Source organism: Neophocaena asiaeorientalis, unplaced genomic scaffold, assembly GCF_003031525.2.
Source record: "Neophocaena asiaeorientalis asiaeorientalis breed wild unplaced genomic scaffold, Neophocaena_asiaeorientalis_V1.1 scaffold72, whole genome shotgun sequence".
Taxonomy (NCBI): Eukaryota; Metazoa; Chordata; class Mammalia; order Artiodactyla; family Phocoenidae; genus Neophocaena; species Neophocaena asiaeorientalis.
The window spans coordinates 11,245,748-11,272,069 of record NW_020185336.1 but is presented as its reverse complement, the minus strand read 5'-3'; the positions used below and the strand labels follow the sequence as shown (position 1 = coordinate 11,272,069).

The 26,322-nt window shown below is 36.2% G+C and overlaps 1 protein-coding gene across 2 annotated transcripts in view; it reads left to right on the top strand.

Annotated features, from left to right (window-relative positions):
• Positions 1-26,322, top strand: part of GALNT13 (polypeptide N-acetylgalactosaminyltransferase 13) — a 552,783-nt gene that overhangs the window by 375,817 nt on the left and 150,644 nt on the right. For both annotated transcript variants that reach the window (XM_024735936.1, XM_024735937.1), the window contains one exon: positions 6,278-6,458. In XM_024735936.1, the coding sequence (XP_024591704.1) occupies positions 6,278-6,458 (181 nt within the window). The remainder of the gene's footprint in view (positions 1-6,277; positions 6,459-26,322) is intronic.

The window sequence follows — 26,322 nt, the reverse complement described above, 5'->3', positions numbered from 1 at the left end:
TAACATTTTATTTCCTCCCATATGAGGTGTCAGGCATGGTGCTTGATACACACAATCTCATTATGGTCTTAGGAAGCAGTTATTATTATCCTTGTTTTCCAATGGGAACATCAAGGTCTTGGAGATGTAAATAATTTTCACCAGTGTACATAGATAGTAAGTGAGAGAGCCCCTAGAAGATTCTGTTTGCTTATTTCCAAGCCCAAATTCTTAATGACTGTGTCATACTCTTCCTTCTTTTTTTTTCTTCTTTCTTTCCTTTCATCCGTCCTTCCAAAATATTTATTAAAGATACACTAAGGGAAATTATCATGGTAGTCATTAGGGACTCCACTCAATTTGAATTGTCTCCACTTTAATATTTAATCATATAGTTTTCTGGGAACTGTTTATTTTTTAATTATTTCACATTACCCAAATGTCTACTAAGTATATGGCAACTGTCTGGTCAATATTTGATCAATTAAATATTTTGTTTTCATATTAACTGGGTATTAGCATGACCAGATATCAGCCTAATTAATGCATAACGTTATGCTTTTCTACCTTGATCTTTTTATTTTAGTGTAAATTTGGGGGAGATGCTTTACTTTGGAAATGCAATATGAGTATTTATTCACACATTCTATGAGCACAGATGGCAATGGGAAAAGTATGCATTTTATTCCAGGAGTCAGTAGAGTATGATCCACAAGCAAAACACAGGCCAGTATCCACTGAGTTATAGAAGAGTTACCTCCACCTCTGTTATCTCTCCTAAATATACTAAAAAATCTGCCTCTATCTGTGAGAATCAACATCAGGGGCAGGTTTTCCTTCTGTCTTGTAAATCAACAGTCATTATTGAATTATGCCTTTACATGTACACACAAAGATCTCATTGCTTGGAGGATAACCAGAAATCAGCACTTTTGTATAAGAAGTGAGACCACTGGAACTCTACTTTTAAAGGATTTCAAACTAGATTTTTTTTTTTTTCTTTTCTGTGTGCAAGCTTGGGCCATAGAAGCCATAAGCATACAAAACCAGGGTAGGGCCAAGAAGTGGAAGAGTAGAAATAAAGTGCCCTCACACAACCACAGTGCTAATCCATATTTGCAAAAAGGCAACTTGGGAACCCTGAGGACAGCTGTAAATCACTGGTTCGTTTGCAGTAGGGCTTATCGCATAGTCTGTATTTAGTAAGCATGCACACTTAAAATGGTTTTACTTTTTCTCCAATCATTGCTTCATGCTCTGAAGAATATTCCTTTCCAATGTGACATCATTTAGCACAGATTCTATAGCTTTCTGGTCACTTTCAGTTATTAAAAATACTAGTAATGTTCAGCTTAAAGGCTTTGATTTTGTAAGCAATCACAGTTCACATTCTCTTCTCTCCCCAGGGCAATGCTGATAGAAGCTCTTGGAATGGGGAAGGTCAGGGTTCTCTGGGTTGCCACTTCTACAGTGTATGGGGTCAAATAAGAGGGCTAGAGAAACAGCAGGTCTTATCTGATATATTTTATGATGTCTGACTGTTGTTGGCTCAGTGTGGTTCCACTTGCTACTAGTGGCCTCCATTTATATGATAGGCTTCTGTACATGGTTTCACTGTTTTCTTAAAAGTGTTCTGAACTTCACCTTTTACCGCGTCTGTTATACAAGGCCCTTTTGAAGAGGGAAATCTTTCTCTCTCTCACCCTGTGAGGTCCCCAGCTGCCTTTTCCAGTGGTACATCTCCTTGCTGATCTGCCATATTGCTAGTGCCACAGATCACTTTTTTCTAGTCTATATTCCATGCTCTGTAGAGTTTTGAAACCACTGAAGTCTTGTCCAGTTGTCTCCAAAGACCACTCCCTCCCAGGGTCACTACATCACTGGACCTATCAATTTTGCTGGAACAAGCTGTTCAATAAACCCCAGCCCACCTTCAGGATTCTCTAGACTAGTGGTGGTCCCCATTTTACTAAGGTCATGTTTTTCCCCACACTTGAGGCTTTCCCATAGACTCACTCACCGTATTCTGCTATGTTCCAATGGGAGCACCAGGGTAATCTGCTGATTTTGCTGCTCAGCAAGTGTCCAGCCAGGAGTGAAATGCCAGTCTCTCCATGCATTTAGTTCCCTTATATGACTTGGGTGAAGGAAGAAAGGAACTCTTTAATCATACCTAATCCATAGAGGAGAAGGGAAAGCTCTACCACTAACACTGTGCTCCTCACAATAAGGAAAAGTTTTTCAATTCCCCCTCAAGTATAACATATATGCTATTTCTTCTGAATTCAGGGCACCTTGTTGAATGGTGTGGTCGCCGTACAAACACCTGAGTACTTTACTAAATCATGTTTTTAAGAGATAGTATCAGTTGGACTAAATGGTTACTTTGAAAACACATTAAAAATAAAGAATGTGGAGCTTCCCTGGTGGCGCAGTGGTTGGGAGTCTGCCTGCTGGTGTGGGGGACGCGGGTTCGTGCCCCGGTCTCCCAAAAAAAAAAAAAAAAAAAAAAAAAAAAATTAAGAATGTGTTATTTAGCAACCTTGTTTGCCATAAACCATCAACCATTTCTGATGTTTATTTGTTGTGTTGTGACCTCCAAAGACCTTCCTCAGTTCCCAAGACATGTGGAACAGCAGTTGCATATCATTTTACTAGACTACTCTGCCTAGTTTGGTACTAAAAATATTTCCTTAAAAACTGTAATTTAAAATCCCTCCAAAAATACGTCTGTTTAAATCTCATCATTCTGCCAGGGTTGCTTGGTTTTTTTTGTTTTTTGTTTTTTTCCGGTACGCGGGCCTCTCACCGTTGTGGCCTCTCCCGCTGCGGAACACAGGCTCCGGACGCGCAGGCTTAGCGGCCATAGCTCACGGGTCCAGCCGCTCCTCGGCATGTGGGATCTTCCCGGACCGGGGCACGAACCCGTGTCCCCTGCATCGGCAGGCGGACTCTCAACCACTGCGCCACCAGGGAAGCCCCAGGGTTGCTTTTTTAATGTTAGTCTTGGTAGTTAAATTTGAGTTTCCATTCTTCCATTCAACCAACATACAGTGACACCTACCATGTAACAAGCAGTGGGCTGGGCTCTGGGGGTGCAACCATGAGTAAACCTCTCCACTGCCCTTCTAAAGTCTACATTCTAGTTGGGAGAATATGTGCATAGCCAAACAGTTAGAGAAATAAATTGCAGATTGTGATAAGCAATGAAGGCAACAAATAGGGTGCTATTAGAGAAAATAACTTGGGTGGGGCACTTTAAATATGGCAGTTAGGGAAAATCTGATGAGGTAATATGTTAACTGAGATGAGAAGTATGGGAAAGAGGCAGTCCAGTGAAGGGCTGACAGAATTGTTTTCCAGGTATAAGGAAAGCGCATGTTGAAGCTTTGGTGTGTGAAAAAAATATGTGATTTGTTATTCTAGGAAATGGCAGAGGGCCAATATCACCATAGTTTATTGACAGAAGGGGAGAGTCGTGTAGTTCTTAGAGGCCTTGATAAAGGATTTTATTTATATTCACAGTGCAGTGAAAAACCATTGAAGGATTTGAAGCAGGGAAGTAAAATGACATGATTAAGAATTTTAAAGACCACTCTGATTTCTCAGCAGAAAACAAATTATAGAAGAGCAACAGTGATAGTAGAAAAACAATTAAGAGCCTATTACAACTGACAGACAAGAGATGTTGATGATTAGGACAAGGATGGCGGCAGTAGAGACAGAACGAGATGGATATACTGAGAATTGTTTTATAGATAGCACCACCAGGATTTGTTAATGGATGGAATATAAGTGATGAAAGAAAAGAAGAAATCGGCGATGACTTCTAGGGGATTTTTTGGGGGCAGAAGGGAGTTCTATTGTCATTTTTGCTTTGTTTTGTTTTTGGATTGACTGCCTGGGTGAATAGTGGCTCCATTTATTGATGGTTTAAAAAAAAAAAACTGAGGGCTTCCCTGGTGGTGCAGTGGTTGAGAGTCCGCCTGCCGATGCAGGGGACACAGGTTCGTGCCCCAGTCCGGGAAGATCCCACATGCCGCAGAGCGGCTGGGCCCATGAGCTGTATAAATAGTGAAGTAGTAGGATGAAAAGCAAGAGGATCCAAGAAAGGAGTCTGCTAGATATTCATCAAAGGAGAAATTTGTGATTTTCATCATGGCAATATTGTGGGACTGCGGAAATAAACAGCATTTCACGATGAGTAGAAGAACAGATGAAAATTGAGGAAGGGATATAACATGTATCAGTAAAAAAATTATATTAATTACAGTGAGGGGAAACAGAAAGAAGAGATATGTTGGATGGGAATATAGATCAAGGGATGAACCTTTTGTTGTATTTTGTAATTTTAAAAATTTGTTTATCTCTATTTTAAATCTGTTTGAAAGATAGGAGGTTTAGGAGGTATTATGCAAAGATAGGCATAATCCAATTATGAGGGAAATGACTGATGTTTCAGGAGAAACTCAAGGGGAGGACCAAATCAATAAAGTCATTAAGACAGACTTAAGTAATATGCTCTAGACTGACATACAAGTATTGATTTGTCTTTGGTAGGAGAAGGATTAACTTCCTCTATTTTAATAGAAAGGAGGAATGTAAAGAGTTGTGTAATTACAAGACAGTTTATAGACTTTATGCTAGAAAGATGAGAAAGTTACCAATCAATTAAGTAATTTGATTATTTAAGAATGAGCTACCCGTCTTTCTAGGGATATGGTGAATTCCATTCCTCTTTTACATTGTCCATCATTTCAGCGTTGGGTTGGAACATCTTTTCTATTAGCATCACACTGTTTAAACAATTAGAAAATGAGATAGAATAGACTGTACATGTAATGCACAAACATTGTTGATGAGTATAACTTATTTATCATCTTTCATCTTCTAGAAAAGATGTCTCTTACTGCTACCCAAGACCAATAGCAGCCCTCTTCTCAGATGAATATTACTTGAGGGATCAATAGGAGAAAACCTTTTCTTCCAAAATAAACAGCTCTTTTTTTTTTTTTCCTGTACGCGGGCCTCTCACTGTTGTGGCCTCTCCCGTTGCGGAGCACGGGCTCCGGACGCGCAGGCTCAGCGGCCATGGCTCACGGGCCCAGCTGCTCCGCGGCATGTGGGATCTTCCTGAACCGGGGCACGAACCCGTGTCCCCTGCATCAGCAGGTGGACTCTCAACCACTGTACCACCAGGGAAGCCCAACAGCTCTTCTTAAAATAAGAATAATGTTATTTATGGTATAAAGCCAAATCCTTCCAATTACAGATGGCAATAATTATGACTTTCATTTACTAGGATGAATAAATGTACTATATGTATATATATATATATAATATATTTATATGTATGATATACATATATAACACACACATACACATACATGCTATTGTAACCTATGGCTGTATAATATAATTTTATAGAAATAAATGTTTTATGGACACTTAATACCTATCCTCAACTGAACAGTAAATCTAGGATACCAAGAAATATATAGCATTTGTCTTTCAAGGGTTCATAATTTTAAGGGAGCAATAGTGAAGTGAACAATTTAAAATATTGAGTTGGCCAAAAAGTTCATTCGGGTTTTTCCATACAATGTTACAGAAGAACCCAAATGAACATTTTGGCCAACCCAATACATTGTAATATGTTCTTAATACAACTGTGTTTAAAGTACAAAGTCACACAGTACTAAATCTCCCCACAGAGCTGCCTAGAAGAAATGATCCTGGAAGTGGGCTTTAAAGGATGCATAGAAGTTGAATAGATTTAAAGGATACTTAGCATGCTTTAATAAGAATAATAGCTTATTCAAAAGCCTAAGATACAGGAGATATGGAGAGGTGAAAATGAATGGTTACTTGAAGTTCCAGGTGGATGGGGTATAGCAGATTGATTTTCTCCAAATCAGATTTAGTTATTGACCATGGCATCCAACATGTACAAATTCATTTATTTATAGAAAATTTTGGATACCAAATATCTATTAAATAGAAATTAGGTTAAGTATTAGAAACTGAAAATTAGGTAGTCTAATAAAGGCACATAAAAATAATTACATCTTCCACAGTTCCAATACTACAATATTTAAATACATCAAACTCTTCCAAATTAGAATCCTTTGCCAAACCCAAGTATACCCATTCTAAATTTTGTGTTCATCTGACATTGTTTGAACCAAGTAAGGTCTGAAGATTTGGTCTTAACTGAGTTAGCCTCAGTTGCTTCTCAGACAATATTACTGCATTATCTGCAATGATTGCTATACAACAATTGCTCTTTTTTTTCCAGATTTGGCAATGTGGAGGCTCATTGGAAATTGTGACTTGCTCCCACGTGGGTCACGTTTTTCGGAAGGCAACTCCATACACTTTCCCTGGTGGCACTGGTCATGTCATCAACAAGAACAACAGGAGACTGGCAGAAGTTTGGATGGATGAATTTAAAGATTTCTTTTATATCATATCCCCAGGTAAGCAATTCTGACACTTTCTTCCTCTGCAGGGGAAAATACAATTTTAAACATGCTGAGTATGTGTTGCATTATTGCTCCTCTTCTACTAGTTTAAATAAGATATTGTTTATCACCATAATATTGTAGAAAATTGTGTTTGAGAAGTTGTCCTATGAAGTCAATTTTGACCTAAAATGAGAAAGACTATCCTCATCTCAAATGCCTAAATATTCTTTTTTCTTTGTTTCTTTCTGGGCACAAGTATTATGCTAAAAAAAAATGAAGCAATCAATATATAAGGCCATCCAAATTTAACTGACATGTACCAGCTCAATTTAAGAAAAAAATTTTTAAGGGAAGTAAGTCTTTATTTCTGTGTTATACACATAAGACTGACTGAGTTGGTAAGGAATTTTTTTAATGTTTATAGAGAGATGTTTTCTACTGCCTTGTTTTCTTAAATATCTGAGTAGGGAAAGATGAAATGATTTCCTACGGAAACAAGATGGAAAACTATGCAGATATAAAAAATTATATTTTTAAAGAATATTAAATGACAGTAAATTACTCATCGATAAATATGTGAAAAAGCATAATATGGGACAATAAAATATCCTACTTTAGTTACAGAGAAGGATAGTTATAGAAATAGAAGTAAATTTAGGCTATCACTGGGTAGTGAGATTATGAGTAATTTCATTATTTTCCTTATACTTTTCTATATTTTATAAATTTTCTTTATAAGGCAATTATTTTTCAAAATTCATTAAAAACAAATTTTAAAAGAAAATAAATAATTAAAAGAAAATTTTAAATGTCATTAAAAGAGAGAAAATAAATAAATCATTGTGAGAAAATCCCATTACTGGGTGGCATCATTATGAGTTATTGCATTCTTTAAAATTTTTTAGGATTTCTCCAACAGCCATATTAATTATTTAAAAAAACCTCTGAGGTATTACATTTTTTAAGGAAAAAAAGAAACATATGAGAAGATACAGACAAGAGGAAGACACAGGTTTATCTTCAAGATCTCAAAGTCCAAAGAAACCAAAGCATAAATTAATATAACAGGAATTCAGCTGTATTTATAAAATAATTTGTAATGTTCTATTTTTGATAGTTTATGATAGGCCTTACGGTCATCAATGCCATTGTTATGTAACCTGTAAGAACAACAACAAAAATCCATGCCCACATCCTCTTTTCTACATTATCATCTATCACAGGTTTAGAAAAGTCAGTGTGGGTTCTAATTGACGTGCTCTGGTTCTGAAAGTATATATGAGGCTGTGAACATCCTTCTTTTATAGATGAAAAAGGGAATGAGCAGCATGAACTTTCTTATTAAGATCCAACATTACTCCACAGAAAAGAAAAATTGGGGCAATGCATGTGTAAATGTGTGATTAGGAGATGGATTTTTTTCACACATTTTTAACCCTCCTCTATGTCAAGAAGCTTTTGCCAGGAACACTATTTCGCATATAGATGTATTTCTCTTTACAATAGAAACCCAGTCCAGATGTTATATAACCTTTTCATTTTCTTTTGATGATACTTTTTGAATTCAGATCATTACTTGTAGAAATATATAAGCCAAATATGAAGAAAGAATTAATGCAAGAAAGAAATGTGTTATGTGGGATTATATACAGCGTACATTCGGGAATGTAAGCAATTGAGAATAATTGTAACCATATGTATTCTATTCACTCATGATGAATATTATTTGTAGAAAGTCAGGTGTTAGTCTTTTGTATAATTTCCCATTGAGTGAAAAAGGCAGATAAGTGGTAGAACCATTTCTCAAAATGCAATGAAATGACAAGCTTTAGAGTTTAAAGGATGAAAGAAAATGCCTGCTATCTGGAACTAATGACTTGCTGCTCAAGAGGGACTGTTTGTATATTCTGGAAAATGTAGTTTTTACATTACAATAAATATCATTTGGAAGGTTATTATTCTTATAAAATGGGCTCATTTAAGCCCAGAAATTACTTTGGAAAGCAGTAAAAGGACACTTGGGGAATATGCTGAAAGTATCTGGGAATTTCCTAAGGGGCATTTATGCTTCTGGAGGTCTCAGAGACAGCATCACTGAGTATGGAACCTGCCTGCTGTGTGTGGGCAAAGAGGGAAAACCAAAAATGTGAAACAATAAATTGCTTCTCAGTGGAAAGAGAAGGAGGGAAGTAAACTGGAAACTAGAGTTGGATGCCTATAAACAATGCTAGCCCTAGGCAGGTTTCAAATCATCCAAAAATCAGATAAAGTAGGTTGTATTGGGGAAGTCAGGAATCTGTCATTTGTATGATGGCAAGCCTTTGCTGAGTGGATAACTATTTTTGTCATTACTGGCAGTTTCTGGTACTCTTAAAATCAAAATCATGGATTTCTTCGCTATCATCTAAAATTGTTGGGTTTCTGTCTTTCATCTAAGTTTGTAAGAAGAGAAGTTGGTATGGGGGAGATGGGAGGGACACATGCTTGCACATTTTTGCTTAGAATTATATCTTTTTCTATAGTATACATAAACACACACGCAAACACACACATTTACAAAAAACTCTAACATGGTTTATATTGAGTTTTTTAAGTCTCCAGAACCTCCATAATAGTCCGGCTAAGGAAAATGTTACAGTTCTTTCTAGCAGCACCTCCGTGTATCTGTTCATTTGCCCAAGATGTTTTATAAGGAGACTCCCATTTTTTTTATACCAGGGCTTCTAGTACTACATCTTATTCTCCACGTATGCAGTTGTCCGAAATGTGATCTTTAAGTACTGAGTCTTTATGATTGAATTTTGACAACAATTTTGCTTCCTTCCAATATGCTCCTACCTACTTTATTTTTTGGTTTCAGGGATGCTTCAGTTCTGTCTTGAACTAACTGGGTATTCTTTCTCTCTCAAAGGTGTATTTCCTGCAGTTTCGATACCATGATACCATCCATCATTGCTATGTACTACATTGTTTAATTTTTATTACCTATATCTATTGCCAAAGTAGTTCAGAGACTTGTATTTACCATGCTTAGCAACTTTCCTGTCACTTTGCAGTCCTTGAAAGAAAATATGTGTTGAATAATTAGAAGAATAAGTGAATGACTAAATGAATGAGTGAATTTTTGAAGGGAGCCACTTTTGTTTCTTCTTTTCTACTGAATTCTCCATGGATATCTCCTCTATACCAGGGAATCTCTTCATAAGAATTGCAGCAAATGGGAACCCTTTGTCCCACTTCTCTAATGCAACCTGAGAAAGGACCCACTGATAAAAGAGAGGTGAAAGGTATTCTTCCTATGCCTGCACTGTCATTCCTCTGAGCCTGCCATCAGAAAAGAAGGTTCCATTGGCTTACCTGTGTGCTCTGTGCTCTATGATTCCACCGTAATCACTGGCACACATAGTCATATAATCTTACCTTCCAGGACTAATATAAAAGTCTAATAGGGACAATTTAGAAGGACAATGACATTTTCTAATAGAGCAGCATAATACAAGAGCTCATAAACTTAAAATAAGATACTTTTACACATGTTGATTTGTATTTTTCTCATGACCCCCATTAATTTAAAGTTAAAAGGAGTCATATAAATAGCTACATGTCTGAATTACTTTTATCTGATTTTTTTCAAAGTATTTACTATATGTCCTAATTGTCTTGCCCTATGCCCATTAGCCATTGGCAATACTGGTAGAGTTGCAGTGTCTAATTATGGCTCCTAAATGGGTATATGAATGAAGAGTAGAAATACTTTGAAATAGTGTTGAAGAATGCATTTTCAACATTTGTTTAGTTTGCTTTCCAGCTGTATTTTTAAGGATGCAAATACTATAGCATCAGAGTTTTAACGCCCTTTAGGCTCTTAAAGCCTGAGGCAGTTTTTACTAGTAATTGGGCTGTTTCAGCTTGAGCCAACCTGATTGTCCTAGCAAATCCTTTGAAATGACCTGATGTAATCAGAAACCACTCTGCACAGAACACCCCATTATAAATGGCAACGTTTTTATCCTATTGGTCACAGGTAAAAAACGTAAGAATTTTAAAATAGAGTGTAGTCACAGCACTAACCATATATTTGAAATGCTGGCTGTTCTATAAATATTGATTTTCTTTCTTTGCTGAGGTAGATTTCTAACAGTGTATCAATTGACATGGTGATTAGATGCAGCTGTCCTTTCACAACCTCCGGTTGTTCTTTTTCCTTTTCTTAATGGACAGCTGTGCTCTTGTTTTGAGCACAAATTGAAGATAAAATGGTAACGACTCCCCAAACATACCTTTAAAAGTATTTATATGTAACTGGGAAAACAGCTTATTTTCCTTGACATTATTGTAGTATTTTGATCTGTATTCCAAGTAAGCATTTAAAGAAGGATCCTTGAACTTACTTTGAAGGTTAACTCTCAATTGCTAACCTTTCAAAAATGCTTTCGAAAGCTCAGCTCATCAAAGGTAGTCTTTGTTAATAGCATCTTCAGATCATTATTAAAGTTTAAGGACTTTATTCGTTTCTATCTCTTGAAATTTGTACCTACAAAATAGAAATGTTTTTCAACACGCTGATTTTTTTAAAGATACAATATTTAATAACCAGCCCTTTGCGTTTAGGGCCTAATTTCTTTTATGAGTCATAAAAATGTGGTTCCAGGCTGATTTCATAAGCCCAGGTTTTGATGTTTCCAGCAAAATGTACAGCACATAGATATATATATTTTTAATAATCCAGGGATATCAGTTTTTGGTTGAGTTGACATGAATTCATCTGAAAAGAGTGTGGCACTTACGAAAGTAAAGTATGTTTGTACCTATGAATTTTGGATTTTTATTACTTAATAAATGCTTTTTTAGCAGTATCAACCATGGTATCACTGAGCGAATATGATATTATGAGGAGGAAATTCTGCATCATTTTGATATGCTATATTGTAATAACACAATTCATATATCTGTGTGATTCCCTTGAAAAGCCAAATGTTGAAGTTAATGATGACACCTACACTCAATATTGTTGCAGTGGACAGACAACAGCTTTTCCTTGCTGTAGTCGATCACTGGTCATTTTTTTTTTTTTATTAAAATAGTAATTTATTTACGAATGAAGAAATTAAGATCTACAGTAAATCCCCTACATAGAAACAAGTTCTGTTCTGAGAGCATGTTCATAAGTCTAATTTGTTCTTTTTTGTCCACACACACACACTGTATTTTATTTTTATAAGAGATAATAAGCTGACACCAAGCATTGTAAATGGATGACCAGAACAAAAGCAACAATGATTGCAATTACCAAACACGAAACACACTCACACTATGTCATAATATTGACATTCAGTCCAGGAATCCTCCACTGTAACAGCTCCTTTACTTTGCAGTGAAAATTGATTTGTATATTTTTTGCCTCTGAGTCCTTGAGGGATTTTTTTTTTTATTCAAACAGAAAGTCACAAAAATTATAATCATCCTCATCAGTTCACTCAGTCCCATGTCATTAATTTTCTTTCATTTTTTCCCAGCACCACTTATTGAAGAGACTGTCTTTTCTCCATTGTATGTCTTTGCCTCCTTTCTCATAGATTAGTTGATCATAGCTGCATGGGTTTATCTCTGGGCTTGCTACCTTGTTCCATTGATCTATGTTTCTGTTTCTTTGCCAGTACCATATTGTCTTGATGACTGTAGTTTTGTAGTATAGTCTGAAGTCAGGAACTCTCATTCCTCCAGCTCTGTTTTTTTCTGTCAAGACTGCTTTGGCTATTCGGGGTCTTTTGTGTCTCCATACAAATTTTAACATAATTTGTTCTAGTTCCTTAAAAATGCCACTGGTAATTTGATAGGGATTGCATTGAATCTGTAGATTGCTTTGGGTAGTATAGTCATTTTCACAATGTTGATTCTTCCAATCCAAGAACATGGTATATCTCTCCATCTGTTTGTATCGTCTTTAATTTCTTTCATCAGTGTCTTATAATTTTCTGCATACAGGTCTTTTGTCTCCTTAGGTAGGTTTATTCCTAGATATTTTATTCTTTTTGTTGCAGTGGTAAATGGGAGTGTTTCCTTAATTTCTCTTTCAGATTTTTCATCATTAGTGTATAGGAATGCAAGAGATTTCTGTGCATTAATTTTGTATCCTGCTACTTTACCAAATTCATTGATTAGCTCTAGTAGTTTTCTGGTGGCATCTTTAGGATTCTCTATGTATAGTATCATGTCATCTGCAAACAGTGACAGTTTTACTTCTTCTTTTCCAATTTGTATTCCTTTTATTTCTTTTTCTTCTCTGATTGCCGTGGCTAGAACTTCCAAAACTATGTTGAATAATAGTGGTGAGAGTGGACAACCTTGTCTTGTTCCTGATCTTAGAGGAAATGCTTTCAGTTTTTCACCATTGAGAATGATGTTGGCTGTGGGTTTGTCATATATGGCCTTTATTATGTTGAGGTAGGTTCCCTCTATGCCTACTTTCTGGAGAGTTTTTATCATAAATGGGTGTTGAATTTTGTCAAAAGCTTTTTCTGCATCTATTGAGATGATCATATGGTTTTTATTCTTCAATTTGTTAATATGGTGTATCACATTGATTGATTTGCATATATTGAAGAATCCTTGCATCCCTGGGATAAATCCCACTTGATCATGGTGTATGATCCTTTTAATGTGTTGTTGGATTCTGTTTGCTAGTATTTTGTTGAGGATTTTTGCATCTATATTCATCTGTGATATTGGTCTGTAGTTTTCTCTTTTTGTAGTATCTTTGTCTGGTTTTTGGTATCAGGGTGACAGTGGCCACATAGAATGAGTTTGGGAGTGTTCCTTCATAACCCGTGTCCCCTGCATCGGCAGGCGGACTCTCAACCACTGCACCACCAGGGAAGCCCCCTCTTGGAAGATTTTTAATCACTGTTTCAATTTGAGTGCTTGTGATTTGTCTGTTCATATTTTCTGTTTCTGTCTGCTTCAGTCTTGAAAGGTTATACCTTTCTAAGAATTTGTCCATTTCTTCCACATTCTCCATTTTATTGGCATAGAGTTGCTTGTAGTAGTCTCTTAGGATGCTTTGTATTTCTGCGATGTCTGTTGTAACTTCTCCTTTTTCATTTCTAATTTTATTGATTTGAGTCCTCTCCCTCTTTTTCTTGATGAGTCTGGCTAATGGTTTATCAATTTTGTTTATCTTCTCAAAGAACCAGCTTTTAGTTTTATTGATCTTTGCTATTGTTTTCTTTGTTTCTTTTTCATTTATTTCTGCTCTGATCTTTATGATTTCTTTCCTTCTGCTAACTTTGGGTTTTGTTTGTTCTTCTTTCTCTAGTTCCTTTAGGTGTAAGGTTAGCTTGCTTACTTGAGATATTTCTTGTTTCTTGAGGTAGGCTTGTATTGCTATAAACTTCCCTCTTAGAACTGCTTTTGCTGCATTCCATAGGTTTTGGATCGTCGTGTTTTCATCGTCATTTGTCTCTCTGTATTTTTTGATTTCCTCTTTGATTTATTCAGTGATCTCTTGGTCGTTTAGTAACGTATTGTTTAGCCGCCATGTTTTTGTGTTTTTTATGGTATTTTCCCTGTAATTCATTTCTAATCTCATAGCGTTGCGGTCAGAAAAGATGCTTGCTATGATTTCAATTTTCTCAAATTTACTGAGGCTTGATTTGTGACCCAAGATGTGATCTATCCTGAAGAATGTTCCATGCACACTTGAGAAGAAAGTGTAATCTGCTGTTTTTGGATGAAATGTCCTATAAATATCAACTAAATCTATCTGTTCTATTGTGTCATTTAAACCTTCTGTTTCCTTATTTATTTTCATTTTGGATGATCTGTCCATTGGTGTAAGTGAGGTGTTAAAGTCCCCCACTATTATTGTGTTACTGTCGATTTCCTCTTTTATAGCTGTTAGCAGTTGCCTTAGGTATTGAGGTGCTCCTATGTTTGGTACATATATATTTATAATTGTTATATCTTCTTATTGGATTGATCCCTTGATCATTATGTAGTTTCCTTCCTTGTCTCTTGTAACATTTTTTATTTTAAAGTCTACTTTATCTGATATGAGTATTGCTACTCCAGCTTTGTTTTGATTTCCTTTTGCATGGATGGAATATCTTTTTCCATCCCCTCACTTTCAGTCTGTATGTGTCCCTAGGTCTGAAGTAGATCTCTCATAGACAGCATATATATGGGTCCTGTTTTTGTATCCATTCATCAATCCTTTGTCTTTTGGTTGGAGCATTTAATCCATTCACATTTAAGATAATTATCAATATGTATGTTCCTGTGACCATTTTCTTAATTGTTTTGGGTTTGTTTTTGTAGGTCCTTTTCTTCTCTTTGTTTCCCACTTAGAGAAGTTCCTTTAGCATTTGTCGTAGAGCTGGTTTGGTGGTGCTGAATTCTCTTAGTTTTTGCTTGTCTGTAAAGCTTTTGATTTCTCCATCGAATCTGAATGAGATCCTTGTCAGGTAGAGTAATCTTGGTTGTAAGTTCTTCCCTTTCATCAGTTTAAGTATATCATGCCACTCCCTTCTGGCTTATAGATTTTCTGCTGAGAAATCAGCTGTTAACCTTATGGGAGTTCCCTTGTATGTTATTTTTCGTTTTTCCCTTGCTGCTTTCAATAAATTTTCTTTGTCTTTAATTTTTGCCAATTTGGTTACTGTGTGTCTCGTCGTGTTTCTCCTGTATGGGACTCGCTGCACTTCCTGGACTTGAGTGGCTATTTCCTTTCCCATGTTAGGGAAGTTTTCGACTATAATCTCGTCAAATATTTTCTCTAGTCCTTTCTCTCTCTCTTCTCCTTCTGGGACCCCTGTAATGCAAATGTTCTTGCGTGTAATATTGTCCCAGAGGTCTCTTAGGCTGTCTTCATTTGTTTTCATTCTTTTTTCTTTTTTCTGTTCCGCAGCATTGAATTCCACCATTCTGTCTTCCAGGTCACTTATTCGTTCTTCTGCCTCAGTCATTCTGCTATTGATTCCTTCTAGTGAAGTTTTCATTTCAGTTATTGTATTGTTCATCTCTGTTTTTTTGTTCTTTAATTCTTCTAGGTCTTTGTTAAACATTTCTTGCATCTTCTCCATCTTTGCCTCCATTCTTTTTCTGAGGTCCTGGATCATCTTGGCTATCATTATTCTGAATTCTTTTTCTGGAAGGTTGCCTATCTCCACTTCATTTACTGTTTTTCTGGGGTTTTATCTTGTTCCTTCATCTGGTACATAGCCCTCTGCCTTTTCATCTTGTCTATCTTTCTGTGAATGTGGTTTTTGTTCCACAGGCTGCAGGATTGTAGTTCTTGCTTCTGCTGTCTGCCCTCTACTAGTCAATTTTTATTTTTGGTATTGTTCTTAGCATTGCATGGGTATTTCTTTGTATTTTTATAATAATGATACTACCTTGCTTCTGTCTTCATTTGATGAGAATTATTAAGTTCTTGATTTGCACTGTGCCAGGCAAAGGGATACAAACACGGAAAAGACATTGCCTTTGCCTTTAAAGAGTGAACTGTCTACATCATCACAGTTAATTAGTTTAAGTGGAAAATACTATTAAGTGCATAGTATGTGAGGAACACACAGACAGCAATTAAAGGGGATACTTATATGAACTTGCTTACACTTTCCTAGTTTCCTCCTTCTCACTCACAAACTTCAAAGTCAAATAAATACTCAAGTTCTTTCTATTCTACCTGCTAAGTTCTCTCAGATTTATGAGTTATCCTCATTCTCACACTCATCCTGCATCCTGATAACCTCCTAACTGTCCTGATGGCTCTCCCTGCCTCAAAGCTTGCCCTCCCTTCACTCACCCTTACAGTGCTGCTGGAGGACCTTCCTAAATTTTGATCTCTCATTTACCTAAGGACCTCTTAACACAAAGTCAGAAGTCTAGAACATGGCCAACAAGGCTCTATGTAATCTGGTACTTGTCCAGCTTACCAGTCTTTCACCCTATACTTTCAACCCTAGCAGTCCACATACCAACCATCTAGAACTATATTCAGATCCAAAGCTCAACACGCTCCCTCCTGCTTTTAGGTTTTTCATATGTCTAAAACAGTATTTGATGAGCTAATGACTGCTGCTACATCTGCATAAAGTACCATCATCATCCATCTGCATTCATCATTCATGTATAAAGTTTGGTATAATTTCCCCCCAGGAAATCCAATGGCTGCCTGTACTTCCCCTGTTGTAGCATTTATGCATTTTTAAAGTATTTTTTCTCCTCTACTAAGCTATACGAATAAAGGATCTATCTCTCTCTCTTTTTTTTAATGTGTTTGTTTGGTTCCTTTTTCTTTTTGAGTCAGTCAAATATTTATTGAATGCCTATGATTTTTCTTTTTTTTTTAATTGGAGTAACAGTTGATTTACAATGTTGTGTTACTCTTTGCTGTACAGTACACTGAATCAGTTATATATATCAGTTATATATACACTCTTTTTTAGATTCTTTTTCCATATAGGTTATTACAGAATATTCAGTAGAGCTCCTTATAGAGTATCCTTATTAGTTATCTATTTTATATTTAGTAGTGCATATATGTCTATCCCAGTCTCCCAATTTATCCCTCCCTCCTTTCTCACCTGGTTCCCATAAGATTGTTTTCTACATCTGTAACTCTATTTCTGTTTTGTAAATAAGTTCATTTGTACCATTTTTTTTAGATTCCACATATAAGCAATATCATATGATATTCTTCTCTATCTGACTTCATTCGGTATGTGAATCTCTAGGTCCATCCATGTTGCTGCAAATGTCATTATTTTGTTCTTTTTTATGGCTGAGTAATATGGTTCTGTTTTTAGATACAGTTCATTAAGCTCAAAATTTTTTAAATTTTATAACATATGTCCAAAAGCAAATAAAATGTGTTTCCATCACTGCCTCTGTCACTCTTCCTTCAAATCTTTTTCCTATGCATTTGCATAACTATACATACATATACAAACACATATATAAGTAAATAAGATCATACAATGAGTAATATTTTGATTTCCATTCTTTTAATTTAATAATATGTTCTGCAGTATTTTATAATTCACAAAGGATTGTATCATTTGACATTGCAGCTAAATAAAATTATACTATACAAATTTATCAAAACGTATCTAATCAAACCAGTATCAACAAGTATTAGGTTTCAGTTGTCTGCTATTATAAAAAATTGGAGAAACATTCTTTTTTTTTAACATCTTTATTGGAGTATAATTGCTTTACACTGATGTGTTAGTTTCTGCATTATAAGAAAGCGAATCAGCTATAGATATACATATATCCCTATATCTCCTCCCTCTTGGTCTCCCTCCCAGCGGCCCTATCCCACCCCTCTAGGTGGTCACAAAGCAATGAGCTGATCTCCCTGTGCTATGCAGCTGCTTCCCACTAGCCATCTGTTTTACCTTTGGTAGTGTATATATGTCAGTGCTACTCTATCACTTCATCCCAGCTTACCCTTCCCTCCTCCCCATGTCCTCAAATCCATTCTCTATGACTGAGTCTTTATTCCTGTCCTGCCCCTAGGTTCTTCATAACAACTTTTTTCTTTTAGATTCCATATATATGTGTTAGCATATGATATTTGTTTTTTTCTTTCTGACTTACTTCATTCTGTATGACAGACTCTAGTTTCATCTACCACACTACAAATAACTCAATTTTGTTTCTTTTTATGGCTAATATTCCATTGTATAAATGAGCCACATCTTCTTTATCCATTCCTCTCTCGATGGACTCTTAGGTTGCTTCCATGTTGTAGCTACTGTAAATAGAGCTGCAATGAACATTGTGGTACATGACTCTTCTTGAATTATGGTTTTCTCAGAGTATATGCCCAGTAGTAGGGTTGCTGGGTCACATGGTAGTTCAATTTTTAGTTTTTTAAGGAACCTCCATACTGTTCTCCATAGTAACTGTATCAATTTACATTCCCACCAACAGTGCAAGAGGGTTCCCTTTTCTCCACACCCTCTCCAGCATTTATTGTTTGTAGATTTTTTGATGATGGCCATTCTGACCGGTGTGAGGTGGTACCTCATTGTAGTTTTGATTTGCATTTTTCTAATGATTAGTGATGTTGAGCATCCTTTCATGTGTCTGTTGGCAATCTATATATCTTCTTTGGAGAAATGTCTATGTAAGTCTTCTGCCCTTTTTTGAATTGAGTTGTTTGTTTTTTTGATATTGAGCTGCATGAGCTGCTCGTAAATTTTGGAGATTAATCGTTTGTCACTTGCTTCATTTGCAAATATTTTCTCCCATTCTCAGGGTTGTCTCTTCATCTTGTTTATGGTTTCCTTTGCTTTGAAAAGCTTTTCAATATAAATAGGTCCATTTCTTTTTTTTTTTTTCCGTACGCAGGCCTCTCACTGTTGTGGCCTCTCCCGTTGCGGAGCACAGGCTCCGGACATGCAGGCTTAGTGGCCATGGCTCACAGGCCCAGCCCCTCTGCGGCATGTGGGATCTTCCCAGACTGGGGCACAAACCTGTGTCCCCTGCATTGGCAGGCGGACTCTCAACCACTGCGCCACCAGGGAAGCCCCTATTTCTTTATTTTTGTTTTTATTTCCGTTTCTCTAGGTTGTGGGTCAAAAAATATCTTTCTGTGATTTATGTCATAAAGTGTTCTGCCTATGTTTTCCTCTAATAGTTTTATAGTGTCTAGCCTTACATTTAGGTCTGTAATCCATTTTGAGTTTATTTTTGTGTATGGTGTTAGGGAGTGTTCTAATTTCATCCTTTTACATGTAGCTGTCCAGTTTTTCCAGCACCACTTATTGAAGAGGCTGTCCTTTCTCAATTGTATATTATTGCCTTCTTTATCAAAGATAAGGTGACCATATTTATGTGGGTTTATCTCTGGGCTTCCTATCCTGTTCCATTGATCTATATTTCTGTTTTTGTGCCAGTACCATACTATCTTGATTACTAAAACTTTGTAGTATAGTCTGAAGTCCAGAAGCCTAATTCCTCCAGCTCCATTTTTCTTTCTCAAGATTGCTTTAGGTACTTGGGGTCTTTTGTTTTTCCATACAAATTGGGAAATTTTTTGTTCTAGTTCTGTGAAAAATGCCAGTGGTAGTTTGATAGGGATTGCACTGAATCTGTAGATTGCTTTGGATAGTAGAGACATTTTCACAATGTTGATTCTTCCAATTCAAGAACATGGTATATGTCTCCACTTTTTTGTATCATCTTTAATTTCTTTCTTCAGTGTCTTATAGTTTTCTGCATACAGGTCTTTTGTCTCCTTAGGTATGTTTATTCCAAGGTATTTTATTCTTTTTGTTGCAATAGTAAATGGGAATGTTTCCTAATTTCTCTTTCAAATTTTTTATCATTAGTGTCTAGGAATGCAGAAGATTTCTGTGCATTCATTTTGTATCCTGCTACTTTACCAAATTCATTGATTAGCTCTAGTAGTTTTCTGGTAGCGTCTTTAGGATTCTCTATGTATAGTGTCATGTCATCTGCAGACAGTGACAGCTTTACTTCTTCTTTTCCATTTTGGGTTCTTTTTATTTCTTTTTATCCTCTGATTGCTGTGGCTAAAACTTCCAAAACTATGTTGAATAATAGTCGTGAGAGTGGCCAACCTTGTATGTTCCTGATCTTAGAGGAAATGGTTTCAGTTTTTCACCACTGAGGACAGTGTTGGCTGTGGGTTTGTCATATATGGCCTTTATTATGTTGAGGTAAGTTCCCTCTATGCCTACTTTCTGATAGGTTTTTATCATAAATGGGTGTTGAATTTTGTCAAAAGCTTTTTCTGCATCTATTCAAATGATCATATGGTTTTTCTCTTTCATTTTGTTAATATGGTGTATCACGTTGTTTGACTTGAGTATACTGAAGAATGCTTTCATTCCTGGGATAAACCCCACTTACTCGTGGTGTATGACCCTTTTAATGTGCTGTTGGATTCTGTTTGCTAGTATTTTCTTGAGGATTTTTGCATCTATGTTCATCAGTGATATTGGCCTGTAGTTTTCTTTCTTTGTGACATCTTTGTCTGGTTTTGGTATCAGGGTGATAGTAGCCTCGTAGAATGAGTTTGGGAGTGTTCCTCCCTCTGCTATATTTTGGAAGAGTTTTAGAAGGATAGGTGTTAGCTCTTCCCTAAATGTTTGATAGAATTCGCCTGTAAAGCCATCTGGTCCTGGGCTTTGTTTTTTTGAATATTTTTAATCACTGTCTCAATTTCAGTGCTTGTGATTGGTCTGTTTATATTTTCTATTTCTTCTTGGTTTAGCCTCAGAAGTTTGTGCTTTTGTAAGAATTTGTTCATTTCTTCCAGGTTGTCCATTTTATTGGCATAGAGTTGCTAGTAATAATGTCCCATGATCCTTTGTATTTCTGCCTGTCAGTTGTTACTTCTTTTTCGTTTCTAATTCTGTTGGTTTTAGTTTTCTCCTTTTTTTCTTGATGAGTCTGGCTAATGATTTATCCATTTTGTTTATCTTCTCAAAGAAGCAGCCTTTAGTTTCATTGATCTTTGCTATTGTTTCCTTCATTTCGTTTTCATTTATTTCTGATCTGATCTTTGTGATTTCTTTCCTTCTGCTAACTTTGGGGTTTCTGTTGTTCTTCTTCTTCTTTCTCTAATTGCTTTAGGTGTAAGTTTAGGTTGTTTATTTGAGATGTTTCTTGTTTCTTGAAGTAGGATTGTATTGCTATAAACTTCCCTCTTAGAACTGCTTTTGCTGCATCCCATATGTTTTGGATCATTGTGTTTTCATTGTCATTTGTTTCTAGGTATTTTTTGATTTCTCTTTGGTTTCTTCAGTGATCTCTTGCTTTTTAAGTAGTGTATTGTTTAGAGTCCATGTGTTTGTATTTTTTACAGATTTTTTCCTGTAATTTATATCTAGTCTCATAGCGTTGTGGTCGGAAAGGATACTTCATACAATTTGAATTTTCTTAAATTTACCAAGGCTTGATTTGTGACGCAAGATATGACCTATCCTGGAGAATGTTCCATGGGCACTTGAGAAGAAAGTGTATTCTGTTGTTTTTGGATGAAAAGCCCTATAAATACCAATTAAGTCCATCTTGTTTAGTGTATCATTTAAAGCTTGTGCTTCCTTATTTATTTTCATTTTGAATGATCTGTCTGTTGGTGAAAGTGGGGTGTTAAAGTCCCCTACTATGATTGTGTTACTGTTGACTTCCCCTTTTACAGCTGTTAGCCTTTGCCTTATGTATTGAGGTACTCCTATGTTGGGTGCATAAATATTTACAATTGTTATATCTTCTTCTTGGATGGATCCCTTGATCATTATATAGTGTCCTTCTTTGTCTCTTTTAATATTCTTTATTTTAAAGTCTATTTTGTCTGATGTGAGAATTGCTACTCCAGCTTTCTTTTGATTTTCATTTGCATGGAATATCTTTTTCCATCCCCTCACTTTCAGTCTGTATGTGTCTCTAGGTCTGAAGTCGGTCTCTTGTAGACAGCATATATATGGGTCTTGTTTTCATATCCATTCAGTCAGTCTATGTCTTTTGGTTGGAGCATTTAATCCATTTACAATTAAGGTAGTTATCGATATGTATGTTCCTATTACCATTTTCTTAATTGTTTTGGGTTTGTTATTATAGGTCTTTTCCTTCTCTTGTGTTTCCTCCCTAGAAAAGTTCCTTTAGCATTTCTGGTAAAGCTGGTTTGGTTTTGTGAATTCTCTTATCTTTTGCTTGTCTGTAAAGGTTTTGATTTCTCTGTTGAATCTGAATGAGATCCTTGCTGGGTAGAGTAATCTTGGTTGTAGGTTGTTCTCCTTCATCACTTTAAATATGTCCTGCCACTCCCTTCTGCCTTGTAGGGTTTCTGCTGAAAGATCAGCTTTAACCTAATGGGGATTCCCTTGTATATTATTTGTTGTTTTTCCCTTGCTGCTTTTAATATTTTTTCTTCGTATTTAATTTTTGATAGTTTGATTAATATGTGTCTTGGAGTGTTTCTCCTTGGATTTATCCAGTATGGGACTCTCAGTGCTTCCTGGACTAGATTAACTATTTCCTTTCCCATATTAGGGAAGTTTTCAAGTATCATCTCTTCAAATTTTTTCTCAGACCCTTTCATTTCTCTTCGTCTTCTGGGACCCCTATAATTCAAATGTTGGTGCATTTAATGTTGTCCCAGAGGTCTCTGAGACTGTCTTCAATTCTTTTCATTCTTTTTTCTTTATTCTGCTCTGCAGTAGTTACTTCTACTGGTTTATCTTCCAGGTCACTTATTCCTTCTTCTGGCTCAGTTATTCTGCTATTGAGTCCTTCTAGAGAATTTTTAATTTCATTTATTGTGTTGTTCATCACTGTTTGTTTGGTCTTTAGTTCTTCTAGGTCCTTGTTAAATGTTTCTTGTATTTTCTCCATTCTATTTCCAAGATTTGGGATCATCTTTACTCTCATTACTCTGAATTCTTTTTCAGGTAGACTGCCTTTTTCTTCTTCATTTGTTTGGTCTTGTGGGTTTTTACCTTGCTCCTTCATCTGCTGCGTATTTCTCTGTCTTCTCATTGTAACTTACTGTGTTTGGGGTCTCCTTTTTGCAGGCTGCAGGTTCGTAGTTCCCACTGTTTTGGGTGTCTGCCCCCAGTGGCTAAGGCTGTTTCAGTGGGTTGTGTAGGCTTCCTGGTGGAGGGGTCTGGTGCCTGTGTTCTGGTGGTTGAGACTGGGTCTTGTCTTTCTGGTGGACAGGACCACATCCGGTGGTGTGTTTTGGGGGTCTATGACCTTATTATGATTTTAGGCAGCCTCTCTGCTAATGGGTGGGGTTGTGTTCCTGTCTTGCTAGTTGTTTGGCATAGGATGTGCAGCACTGTAGTTTGCCAGTCGTTGAGTGGAGCTGGGTGTTAGCATTGAGATTGAGATCTCTGGGAGAGCTCTTTTGCTGTTTAATATTACATGGAGCTGGGAGTTCTCTGGTGGACCAATGTCCTGAAGTTGGCTCTCCCACGTCAGAGGCACAGGCCTGACACCTGGCCGGAGCACCAAGACCCTGCCAGCCGCATGGTTTAACTTGGTATGAGGGATGCTTGCCAGTGAATCAAGGTGCCAAAAAGACACAAGGCATAAATACCTCAATCTTATACTTTAAGTTTTTAATAACTCTGGCAGATAGAAATCCAGACTTAAATGAGAAACAGTACACACTTTATGTTACATGCACTTTGCTCTGCTTTGATTTCTTTACCCTCAAGTAGCACACAGTCCACAAAAGTATTGCATGCGGTGCCAACTCTCTGTGTTCAAGGACCAGAAACATTCTTGAAGCAACATTTTTGTGAACTTAAGAGATTAATTCTGAGAAAGTAATAGCTTTAAGAAAGAGAGCTCTAGCAGAAATATAGATCAGTGGAACAGAATAGAAAGCCTATAGATAAACCCACACACCTATGGTCACCCAACCTATGACAAAGGAGGCCAGAATATACAATGGAGTAGGCCAGAATATACAATGGAGCTTCTTTACCCTCAAGTAGCACACAGTCCACAAAAGTATTGCGTGCGGTGCCAACTCTCTGTGTTCAAGGACCAGAAACATTCTTGAAGCAACATTTTTGTGAACTTAAGAGATTAATTCTGAGAAAGTAATAGCTTTAAGAAAGAGAGCTCTAGCAGAAATATAGATCAGTGGAACAGAATAGAAAGCCTATAGATAAACCCACACACCTATGGTCACCCAACCTATGACAAAGGAGGCCAGAATATACAATGGAGTAGGCCGGAATATACAATGGAGCAAAGACTACCTCTTCATTAAGTGGTGCTGGGAAAACTGGACAGCTACACGTAAAAGAATGAAATTAGAACATTTTCTCACACCATATACAAAAATAAACTCAAAATTGATTAAAGACTTAATCTAAGGCCAGACACTATAAAACTCTTAGAGGAAAACATAGGCAGAACACGCTTCGACATCAATCTCAGCAAGATCCTTTTTGACCCACCTCCTAGAGTAATGAGAATAAAAACGAAAATAAACAAATGGGACCTAATTAAACTTAAAGGCTTTTGCATAGCAAAGGAAACCATAAACAATATGACAAGACAGCCCTCAGAATTGGAGAAAATATTTGCAAGCAAAGGAACTGACAAAGGATTACTCTCCAAAATATACAAACAGCTCATCAATATCTGAAAAACAAACAACCCAATCAAAAAATGGGTGGAAGACCTAAATAGACATTTCTCCAAAGAAGACATACAGATGGCCAACAAACACATGAAAAAATGCTCAGCATCACTAATTATTAGAGAAATGCAAATCAAAACTTCAGTGAGCTATCACCTCACACTGGGCAGAAAATGGTCATCATCACAAAATCTACAAACAATAAATGCTGGAGAGGGTGTGGAGAAAAGGGAACCCTTTTGCACTGTTGGTGGGAATGTAAACTGGTACAACCGTTATGGAGAACAGTATGGCGGTTCCTTAAAAAACTAAAAATAGAACTACCATGTGACCCAACAATCCCACTACTGGGCATATACCCAGAGAAAACCATAATTCAAAAAGACACATTCACCCCAATGTTCATTGCAGCACTATTTACAATAGCCAGGACATGGAAGCAACCTAAATGTCCATCAACAGAGGAAAGGATACAGAAGAAGTGGTACATATATACAATGGAGTATTACTCAGCCATAAAAAGGAATGAAATTGGGTCATTTGTACAGAGATGGATGTACATAAAGATTGTCATACAGAGTGAAGTAAGTCAGAAAGAGAAAAACAAATATCATATATTAACACATGTATGTGGAATCTGAAAATATTGGTGTAGATGATCTTATCTACAAAGCAAAAATAGAGATATGTAGAGAACAAACATATGGATACCAAGGGGGAAGGGGGGAGTGGGATGAATTGGGAGATTGGGATTGACATATATACACTGTTGATACTATATATAAAGTAGATAACTAATGAGAACCTACTGTATAGCTCAGGTGCTCTGTGGTGACCTAAATGGGAAGGAAATCCAGAAAAGAGGGGATATATGTATACATATAGCTGGTTCACTTCGCTGTACAGTAGAAACTAACACAATTTTGTAGAGCAACCATACTCCAATAAAAATTTTTTTAAAAAAGAAGAAAGAAAGCTCTGGTGGCAGACTGCCTGGATTAGTTTAAATCTTTGTTCCATATAACCCCTTTATATTTACTAAACCTCTCAGTACTTAGTTTCCTTACTGTCAAATGGAAATATTATAATAGGGCTTTCCACATAGAGTTTTTTGAGACTTAATTGAAAAAAGATACATAAAGCACTTAGAACAACACCTGGCAAATATTAAACATTCAATTAGTGTTAGATATTTCTTTAGTTATTAACCAGATAGATTCATAGAAGTAGATTTATTGGATCAATGGATATGTACATTTATATTTTGGTAGACATTTTCAAAACTTCCATCCCAAAAGACTGCAGCAGTGCTTGAGCACTTACACTATACTATTAATATTCCAGATTCTCAATCCTTATTTTTGCAAATATATTTGTGTGTGTACATATATGCATGCATTCATTTATATTTGCATATATTTACATGTATATACAGTTTCTCTTCTCACACTGCTGCTAGAAATGAATGTCTTTCACCACTTTTTTTATTTGGATTTCTTCTTTTCATTCATATCCTTTGTTCATTTTACTCTTGGATCTCTTTTGTTCTTTTATATATTCATAGATCTTTATGTATTCTGGGAATTCATCTTTTGTTTGTTATATACATTTCAAGGGTTTTCTCCCAGACTATTACACATATTGTAACTCAATTGATATAAAAAAAGATATTTTAAAAAATAATTTGTTTATGTAAAATCTGTTTATCTTAGCCTTTATGGCATTTGGGATTATTTG